This window comes from Montipora foliosa, chromosome 12, assembly GCF_036669935.1.
Source record: "Montipora foliosa isolate CH-2021 chromosome 12, ASM3666993v2, whole genome shotgun sequence".
Lineage (NCBI taxonomy): Eukaryota > Metazoa > Cnidaria > Anthozoa > Scleractinia > Acroporidae > Montipora > Montipora foliosa.
In genome coordinates, this window is record NC_090880.1 from 40473527 (window position 1) to 40483526 (window position 10000).

The following is a 10000-nucleotide window of genomic DNA, read 5'->3' on the forward strand; positions in this document are numbered from 1 at the left end:
CATCAGCAGACGAAGTTGTCTCTGAACAGGTCACGGAAGACTCAGAAGCTGTCTCTGTAGAAAGTTACGAGCCAGAGTCCCAGGGAAATAATCGCTCTGGGGAAAGTATGGACACAGGAATGACGCAAGCAAATAACAGTGATCTTTCAGCAGGAAAAAGGGATTATCACACAAGTCTGCAAGATCTTATTCACACTCTTTTGGTACAAAATCAAAACAACAGTGTGTATGTCATGCCTGAACCTCAAGCATCAGACAATAAGGTAGACGCACAAAATCTAGGTTCTACTCAGCAAGTCGAACAGATTGAAGGTGATGACGAGGTCATGCAAGATCATGACCGTGTGGAGGTCTCGACTGACCCAGTAGGGAGTCCAGAGAGTGCATGTGATGCTAATTCAGTTGCACTGTTCTTGGGACATCTCGCACAGCAGAATGGGAAGAAAATGAGATGTACGCTTGACCAAGTTAAAGATAATGCTCAATCTAGTACAACCGCATCCATTCAATGGGGATGTAAAACTAAGTATGCTGTAGTGGAGGATGATATGTCAAGCTCCTTGAAGTACAGGAGAATTAGACCCAAGTCCATTGATGAAAGCCCTGCGGTGGTGGAAATTCGATTGAGTGTAGATTCTGAATTAAAAAGAGAGGCAGTGGTGGAAAGTATTGTCCATGATACAAAGCCTATAGAGTCACAGTTAAGGTAGGCTATAATAATGTCAATCTTTTTCTTACACTGGGACCTTTTATTCTTTTATGTGGGTGGGGTGCATTTATTACTTGCAACAGTGAAACCATTATGTTCTTTTGATGGAACTGTTCTGAGGCCCAGTTGTACCCATTCCTTTTTAGAATGCTTCCTGGAAATGCTACTAAGCGTGGGGTGATGCCTTGTCAGAACTGCCACAGTCTCATTGGGTGTCGTTCCAAGGTGTGTAAATACTGCAACTTTCTGATTAATCAAGCTAATCCTCCATTCAGTCGGAGTAAGAAACACCACTTACAAGCTGTTCAGCTGCAAATCCCATCAAACTCAGTCGTAAATGTGTTTTCCGTTCGAAGAAGCAAAGTCGGTCCAGACCATCGCTGTTTTGTATGGCTAGAACGCAGCGACCCAGACAACAGATTGAAGGATGTATATTCGTGCGACCACCCTCCCTGTGTGACAACAAGGGAACTGGGAAACAAGCAAATGACATTCTTGTGTGAACATGCCAAGATGTGCTGTGGTCTGGGATTGATTTCTAGCTCCAGAGTACTAGAACTTAATCAGGAAAAACTGTCGAGTGGATTTATGACTGAAGATGTTTCGGACTCCTTACAAGAACTCAACACTCAATGTGTTAATAAGGGTGTGCCATTGGTGCAATGCGTGTCTGACAGAACTTTTGCTGTTGTAGACCAGCTTCACAATGATCAAAGCAGTTGTTTAGCAATCAATCTCATAAGCTTTGTTCACGTGCGGTTTGAAAGAAGCAAAGTTGGTGGTGGTTGGCGATCTCAGGTCTTTTGCTCTGGGAGGTCCTGCATGGCTTGGAACCCAGTTTTTAGTTCTATCAGCAGCAAGGGCAACTCATTGTCGACAGTGTTTAGATCAGTGGGTTGCATTCACTACTCTGCTTGTTTGTGGGCAATAACATCAGATGAAAAACTTGAATGTGAATTTGTGTCTTTCATTGAAGGTGCCAAAGCCAAGGTGAATAGCACTGAATGTGACTAAGGCAATCATTATTGTGAATGTTGTGACAAGGTACATCTGTTTGTGAGTGGACTGCAAAAACACAAGAGGGCATGTCCTGCAACACGTAATAGTTATGACATCACTACGCAGAGAAGAATGCTCAAGGGAGCAGATGTTGAGTTGAACAATAAGCAGTGAACAAGACTGTAGAAACTTGGAAAACTGCTCACAAGTTGAAGTTAAGGTTTTTCGCAGCATTGGTCAGTGCTAACCCAGATAAAATACCATGGCAACATGTAATATCTAAAGGTGCTTGTTAATTGAAAAATATAAATCTGGATTTTAAAATTTGGATCTGTGTTCCACTCACACTGAAAGTTACCAAAACATCCTTTGAAATCCCACTCTGATTTAGATTTTAACTTGGGTAATATTTAACAATTATTCCTCGAGCCCGAATGGGCTCTGAGTCAATAGCCCATGAGGCCGAAGGCCGAATGGGCTATTGACTCAGAGGCCATGAGGGCGAGAGGAATAATTGTTTTAGTAAAATCCAACTAGTTGGTCAAAAAAATATCCAGACAAAACATCTTTCGCTAGTTAAAGCTAGACTTAAATTATTCTTTTGGTTTTCAAAGCCGGCGCTTTTCGCTACTAGTGGGCTATAACAAATAGCCTACTAGTAGCTCAACCAATCAGAACGCAGCATTGATAATAGACCACTAGTTGGATTTTACTAATTAATGAAATCTTTTCTGTGAGTTGTTAAATTACTAGAATGCTGAAGATCAACATCTAACAACAAGATTTCCCTGTCAAAAACACTCTAAGTAAGGCTAAGTGATGCAAACACAAGCAACATTTGCAAACTCAATAATGTCTTGTTCATTAGTACACATTGTAAGGGCAAAAGATGCCAATAAGTGTGTTTGCAGATGTTGCTTTGGATTTGTGCTTGCATCTGTAGTGAAAACCAATCTCTAGGGAGATGAAATAGACTCAAGATGTCCAAGCCAAGCTGTTAAAATAGAAGCAAAGCATTTCTTGAAAGTAATTATTACAAACTTGCTTGATTTGTGTTAATGTTTCTTCCTTTATTGTGAGGGGTGATTTAAAATTAATTTTAGTTTTCATGATTGGCTGCTCTTGTTTTGTAATAATAATAATAATAATAATAATAATAATAATAATAATAATACTAATACTAAATGCTAAATACATGTAGAGGACAAATTGGCATGCCGAAAGGATTAAATTCACTTTACAAGAACAAAGAACATTACATCAAATCATTGTCATGAGGGTGGAATTAAACAATGACCAACGGAAATTGAGAGCTTTTATTAAGATCCCCAAGTTGTTTCGGACAGGAGAAATTCAAGAAAACGTTTGTTGTTGTTGTTGTTGTTACTGTTGTTTGTTTACAGAGTTACATAACAAATATAATAAGAAACATGTTGAGATTGTGACTGTTCTAGCCCTCTTTAATTAAAGCAAGTGACAGAGTGGTTTCCCGTTGTTGTAACGACTCATACAAATAAATAAAGTGGCTCAAAGTTGTTACTTGAAAATCACTCTGATGGACATGTGAAGTGATTGTGGTGGTTTAGGTTCTTTGATATCTCGATTTTCTTAAAGTCTTTGGTGCTTGTATCACTAAGTAAGGGGGTATTTACACAAGACCGGGATAAATTCAGACCGGCACGAGTTCGTATCGTCCATACATTTCTTTTTATGCGTTTACATGAGACTGGCCTGACAATGAACTTGGACCGGTCTGACTGACTTGTCTCGGTTGCTGGACCGAGATGAAAAATTCTCGTATCGGTCTGAGTTTGTACCGTTCTCATGTAAATCACAACAAATCTCAGACCGGATCCAGAAATTTCAAGCCTGTATGCTTTTGGGTCAGTCACATATTTATAAGGTAACACATCATTTCATACCAAAACCACGCACCAAGCACCAAGCATTTTTGTCCTGGTTTCATGCAAATGGCTGCAAACATTTCATACTGGTCTGAATTTGTTCCAATGTAACCACAACCCTGTCTTGACAAACTGAGCACAATCTTTTCGCAGGGAATTGATCATACTTCTCAAACTAAATAGACCAATAATTATTTGGCTAACTCAGTATTGTACCCAATTCAAATCTTTTGGGAATAAAACGTTTTGTTCCAAGTATTACCATATCATTTAAATGTGAATGCTACATTATCACGCAAATGCAATACACAAAGCATCTTAACCCCTAGAGATTTGAATTGGGTACAACAATGAGGTTAGCCGAATTGGTCTATTGACGGTTGAGTAATACTAATCAAACCGAACAAAATGTTCTTGTATCGTTTAATTTATTAACTATACCTCTCCTTATTCTAAAAATTACTTCATTGGTTAATCAATGCTATGCTGCCAAAGGATTATTAACAACCGGATAAAAGAAAAAGCCAAGGTGCAGAATTCGTTTGCGTACAAGCTCTGCAAAATCACATCCAGTAAGTCGGCAATTTATAAAATAAATAACCTGTATTATTCACACTTGTACACTCTATGCTGATTAAGTTAGTTGCTGTATTTACTCTCATTAGTTTAAATGTACAAGTTACCTGTTAGTACATTTATTTAGTGAAACCTGGTGCTACAGTCATTGTCCTGTACAAGTATTCTATTTTTGAGTTACAGGAGAATTTTAAAATAATGACTTGGAATTAAAAAACAAAACAATTTTCAGTGTAACTGTTGGAACATGTTCACTGCGAAGAAATCATTCAGTAACCTTCAACAAGTCTCATTGGAGGATAACACTCGCTTTGTAGATCCTAGCCTAACCAGCTGGGAATGCTCAATAATTTTTCTCTAAACCTAAAATACAATGTGGGGTCTTTAAGAGTTTTGCAGTCGGGTTGTTTAGGAAATTCACCAGTAGGCTAGAGAACATCATTGAGCTACCATGGTGGGGAACAATGTTCTTCGACCACTCAAACTAAAAACATTCTAAATGCTTTCCATGTTCCACTAGGGCTGCAATTCCTTAAAATCTCTCTTCGTAGTCCTATGAAGGAGACACCTTTTGATTTTTGCTTTGGCTATTAAAAAAACAAATATCCTCAAATTGATGTCCAGTTGTTGTGACTTCCTATTGTTTTGAGACCACCTTGATAAATTATTATATTCTGCAATTTTTTTTGGACTCTTTTAGCATTCACTCTCCTCTCCTTCTTCAGCTGTGACAATCAACTGGGATGAAGCAAACTTTTCTTTATGAGTCACACATTCCGATGAAGATGGGCATCCCTGTTGAAAAGAGGAAAAAAAATTCTTGTGGAACTCACTTAAAGTGCAACTACGATGAAAAAATCAGCTCTCGTTTTTCTTCACATTTCGAAAGTATTTGCATTCATTGCTCAATAGGCGGAATTTTTTGTAGTAATTTCAAGAGGAAGACTATTTTAACTCCACTTTTTAAATTTAACGGTCTGCCATTACTTGGTGCCGTTTCGACTGATAAGCTTTCAGTGATCTGGATTGAGGAGAAAGTGACATCATTTACTCACAAGCTTAAAAATGCAGTGTGTGAATGCGGCTTAATTAGTATGGAGAACACGAATTTGACAATTTGAAAGCCAAAAGCTCTCGTGCTGCATACTAATTAAGCCGCATTCACACACTGCATTTTTTAGCTTTCAAAATGTGAAGAAAAACGAGAGCTGATTTTTTCATCGTTAAGCTACAGGCAAACCAACCAGTTCATTTTAGTGGAAATACAGCCTTTACTCAAGCAATCCACTTGAAGAACAGGGTAACCAAATGGTACACTTCAGGTGGAATACTTGCCCGTCATAATCTTGTGATATTGTATGCTACTTGACCTTTGGTTTGTAGAATGTTATATTGGCAAAGATACAAAACAACAACATCATCTTGGTGTCAACAAATCACTTGGTTCAGCTCTGGAGAACTAATTCAGGGCATTTTTTGCCATTTCAATTCCTGAGACGCCCAAATTAAGCATTTTGGTGAACAAGTAATGAGAGGGTTAAAGGGTGAAGCCAAATTACTTTTGAAAACACTCTTAAAGTCTTAACACTTCAATTTTTTTTTTGGGTGGGGCGGGGGGGTAGATTTTCATATCTTTCAGATTTTTTTTTTTTAATATTGAATCCTGATTTTTTTTACGAGCACTAAAAGTAAAGGCATTCTTGACTATTTTTCACCTATGGTTTGCATTAGGAATGTACAAGGCTGAAACAAGGAATGACACATTAGGCTGAACCAAGGAATAACACAAGGCAGAAATTAACAAGGAATGACACATTAGGCTGAAACAAGGAATGACACAAGGCAGAAATTAACAAGGAATGACACATTAGGCTGAAACAAGGAATGACACAAGGCAGAAATTAACAAGGAATGACACATTAGGCTGAAACAAGGAATGACCCAAGGCACAAATTAACAAGGAATGACACATTACGCTGAAACAATGAATGACCCAAGGCAGAAATTGACAAGGAATGTAAAAATTATTTCCCCTAGTTGATCCTCATAATATACTAGTTCCAGTCCAACGTTGATAACAGGAACAAAAGTCTCTTATTGAATTAAAGTATCAAATTTTATTGTTTGCAGACCTTACAGTCTTCCACCAAGCAGACGGTACTGGGGCTTGCTGCATTGAGACTTCTTTGCTGAAGAAAATCAAGGAACTAAAAGGAAACAGTTACAGTTGACAATGGTGTCAAGGAGTGCCTTCTTTTTAAGTAATTATGATTTTAATCCTTTGGATGTGCAATCGAGGGGTGCATCAAAGCAAATCCTCATAGGCCAGCAAACTTCCCAAAGCAAAGCTTTTGATAGATAGATTTGGCATGAGCGTGTAACTGCAGTGAAAGGGCAGTAAATAAATGCTGTATATCTTTCATTTGAGAAAGAGTTCACTCCAGTTCTCTGTTATTACTCTGTATTCATTTGCATGATACCAATTTATTACATGTGATACCATTATGACAATAATTTTCAATCGCATACAATCACCAGAATTGAACTCATACCAGTACGACACATTTTGTATGAGGAAAAAAGACCAGTTTCATTTAAATGAATACAGATTGATAAGAGGCTTATTAGTAAGTAAGAATGAAATTGTACCTCAGCAAAATTCATAACTGTATCATACAAACTCCCCCTCCTAATGAAAAGAAACTAAGTATGGCTATGAGATTTCACATTAAAACAACCCAAGCAACAGACCATACCTCTGCTGAGTCATTGAACAGGTCATCTTCATCTTCTCCAGGTGGTCTGTTTTTCTTCACATGTTTAAATTCTTCATCAGTTGTTTCCTTGGGAATGTAGAAAAGCCGCTCAATATACTTTGAGTGAATGAACTTCTGCCTTTCATCCCTTTGGAAAGAGACAAAGAGATTAACACAAAGTGGCCAGTGAAATCTCAGTAAATAGTTTTCTTTCTAAAACAAACAAAACATCATGCTGTGACAGCAGTTTGCAAGGAGAATACATTCAGAGAGATAAGGAGCAGGAAAACTCAAGCAGTGAAGTCACTTACCATTGAAGTTAATATTCGTTTTAATTTAGCCTCTACTAGGCTGAGAAAAGAGTATTCTAAGCCAATCACTTAGAGTAGTGATGCAGTGGTTTCTTTTGGAAATTTGATCATTTATCTCATTTATGATTTGTGAAACAAATACAACATTTTCCTGATTTACATAAACTTTCACTTTTTCATTTATAGACATCTTGTATTACATCTTGCTTACTAATTCAAAGGTATTTTTGGGCAGTTGTATGAATATGAGGGATTAAAGTAGATCTTGACCCTTTGACGCCTAACTGGTCTGACTTAGTATTTTACTCTGTCTAACGCCAGACGATTTTACTCATCAATGGGGAACCCCTGGGAGTCAATGGGTTAACAAGTGTTACTGAAATCCAAAAAGGAAATTGGATAATTAATTAATCAACAATCTTTGTAATAAGCTTTAAGTAATGATCGGTATAAGGTGGATAGCAATTTCCTTTGTTATGCGGCAACAGGGCTTTCCCCACATAGGAATGTTATCATTTTTACACAGAGAATGCATAAACCTACAGGAAAGCCGTTAATGCAATAAAATTCATTTACAGCCCACTTTGAAAGGGTGTTTTTTTGTGTTAAAAGATTTTGACCAATCACAAGAGTTGAAAACAAAAGCCAAGAAACGTTTACAATTTTACATGTTCCCCACATACGATTTCTGTGGAATTCATTTAAACTGAGACCAGATGAAAGATGGAAGATGGTTGGAAAGTAAGGATGAATATAATACTGCTTTTATGAAGTTTTGTTAACTTTTGCTGTTTAAGCTAATCAGAAGTAAGTACAGACAATAGAAAAGTTATCATCTTTTTGCAAACCAATTGAATTCCAACATGTTCGTTGCCGTTGTTGCTATCGTTCTTATCTGGACCGTTTCTTAAAATACAAAGCATTTCTATGGTATTCCTTTCCAAATTGAAACTTAATTATCTCTGAAAAATGCATGGTTACCCCCCAATTTTCTTTTTGGATACCAAGAGCACTTGCTAACTTCAGCTTTCTCCACAAAGCTTTAAGCCGTGCAAAAATATCCCTGCATTAATTAGTAAACTCTGCCAATCGGAAACCTGAGCACCTGGAGATGTGAAGAATGTATGCACAATAACAATAGTAGGCACTGTCCTTAAACAAGTAATTTGCAATACTCCAATCAGTATTACATCTGCAAAAAGATTTCAGGGAACAGATCGTTTGCAGCTGCTGCCCCCTCAGTATGGAATAAGCAGTACAAGTAAACATAAGGAACACAAACAATTATTACAACTGTATTTTAATAAATTGAAGTCAATGTTCAAAACCTCTTTATTTTGAGATGCCTATAATATTTGATCATTATTAGTTTACTTTTTGTCATTTTCCTGATCATTCTTAATGATTTTTATGACTTATTTTCAGATGTATGTATAATTGCACTTGATAGTTTATTTACTTTTTTCTTGTTGTTATTGTAAAGTGCATGTGGTCATATTTTAAATCTTAATTTGCACTAAATAAGTAATAATTTACTTTATTATTATTGTTAATTATTATTATTATTGGTAAATTTATTTCTATATTTGTTATTAAATTTATTATAATTTACTTATTATTAAATTTATTATTGTATTATAAGTTATTTATCAGTGGTGGAAAATTTGCATTCATCATAAACATCACTTAACACCCGTCTAACAACAAAGCACAAATAAGATTATAACTTACTTTGTACATTCCCTTGTGGGTTTTTTGTATTCTCCCAACTTGCCCTCATACATTTGATTGACTTTAACATTGCCTAAAGATTCCATGTACTGGTGAAACAAAATAAAACAATAATTTAACAGCTCAGCATATTTACAAAATCCAACACAACAGAATGTGGACTTGCTCAAGATGCCTCGGGGTTCATATAAACTTGCCAAAATTTGCACAACGCCATGTACAAAAAATAATGGCAACCACAACCCAAGAAGGTAAACAAAAATCTTTTTAAACATGACGATAGTTATAGCTTGAAGCTTGTTGCACAGTGTGTGAAAATAATAAAAACATAACTTATGAATCCAAGTGGAAGAAGAATGAAGAATGCCAAAAACAACATCCAGGTGGGGACCATTTAAGTTAGATTTTCACCCATGGTATCCACAATTAAATACTAAAAATACTGGGCAGTGGAATAATCCCTAAGCCACGCCCATTCTACACGCCACCAATACATGCCAAAGGTGTTTAAATTGTTGAATTTATTTAAAACAACCCACCTTCACAGTATGCTCTTCCCATTTGTCCAAAGTTAGAGACCTGACTTTAGACACATGTACTCCTAAGCTCCGATGAATTCCAGAGCATTCAATACATATGAGGATTCCGAGATTAATGCTTGCCCAATCTGGTCCTATATGGAAGACAAAGCAAATTTGTGGCAGCAGATGAGTCTGGTACCATTAAAAAAGATCAAAACATTTGTTCATTGGTGTGGGTGCATTTACCATTGGAGACCTTCAACCGGCAGGCACTGCGAGCCATGGAACATTATTTTTACATGTGAAAATCCAGGCAAAGCTGAAATTCATCCGATCAGAAAAGCCTGTCGGTTAAAGATGGGCCTTCACACTTCAGGGATGATGACAACAGCAAGCGGCAGCCTGCTGCTGGTCATAAAACCATGGAAATCCTGAAGATTATGCTAAGCAATAATTGATGAGAAATATAGCAATAAGTTCTTTGCAAATTGGG

General features: G+C 36.8%; 2 protein-coding genes and 1 long non-coding RNA gene across 3 annotated transcripts in view; 2 read left to right on the forward strand and 1 right to left on the reverse strand.

Annotated features, from left to right (window-relative positions):
* The window catches only part of LOC137981212 (uncharacterized), a 4306-nt gene extending 1048 nt beyond the window's left edge, over positions 1-3258 (forward strand). Inside the window, exons 2-3 of the mRNA XM_068828542.1 lie at positions 1-706; positions 856-3258. The exon at positions 1-706 is cut by the window's left edge and continues 242 nt beyond it. Of these exons, the coding sequence (XP_068684643.1) occupies positions 1-706; positions 856-1723 (1574 nt within the window). The 3' untranslated portion in view covers positions 1724-3258. The remainder of the gene's footprint in view (positions 707-855) is intronic.
* A 763-nt stretch (positions 3259-4021) lies between these two features.
* The window catches only part of LOC137981211 (arf-GAP with coiled-coil, ANK repeat and PH domain-containing protein 3-like), a 20178-nt gene continuing 14199 nt past the window's right edge, over positions 4022-10000 (reverse strand). The window contains exons 18-22 of the mRNA XM_068828541.1: positions 9526-9659; positions 8987-9075; positions 6945-7092; positions 6321-6395; positions 4022-4983 (exon numbers count right to left, since the gene is read on the reverse strand). Of these exons, the coding sequence (XP_068684642.1) occupies positions 4885-4983; positions 6321-6395; positions 6945-7092; positions 8987-9075; positions 9526-9659 (545 nt within the window). The 3' untranslated portion in view covers positions 4022-4884. The remainder of the gene's footprint in view (positions 4984-6320; positions 6396-6944; positions 7093-8986; positions 9076-9525; positions 9660-10000) is intronic.
* Positions 7259-10000, forward strand: part of LOC137981213 (uncharacterized) — a 4139-nt gene continuing 1397 nt past the window's right edge. The window contains exon 1 of the long non-coding RNA XR_011118557.1: positions 7259-7996. This is a non-coding gene — a long non-coding RNA (uncharacterized lncRNA). The remainder of the gene's footprint in view (positions 7997-10000) is intronic.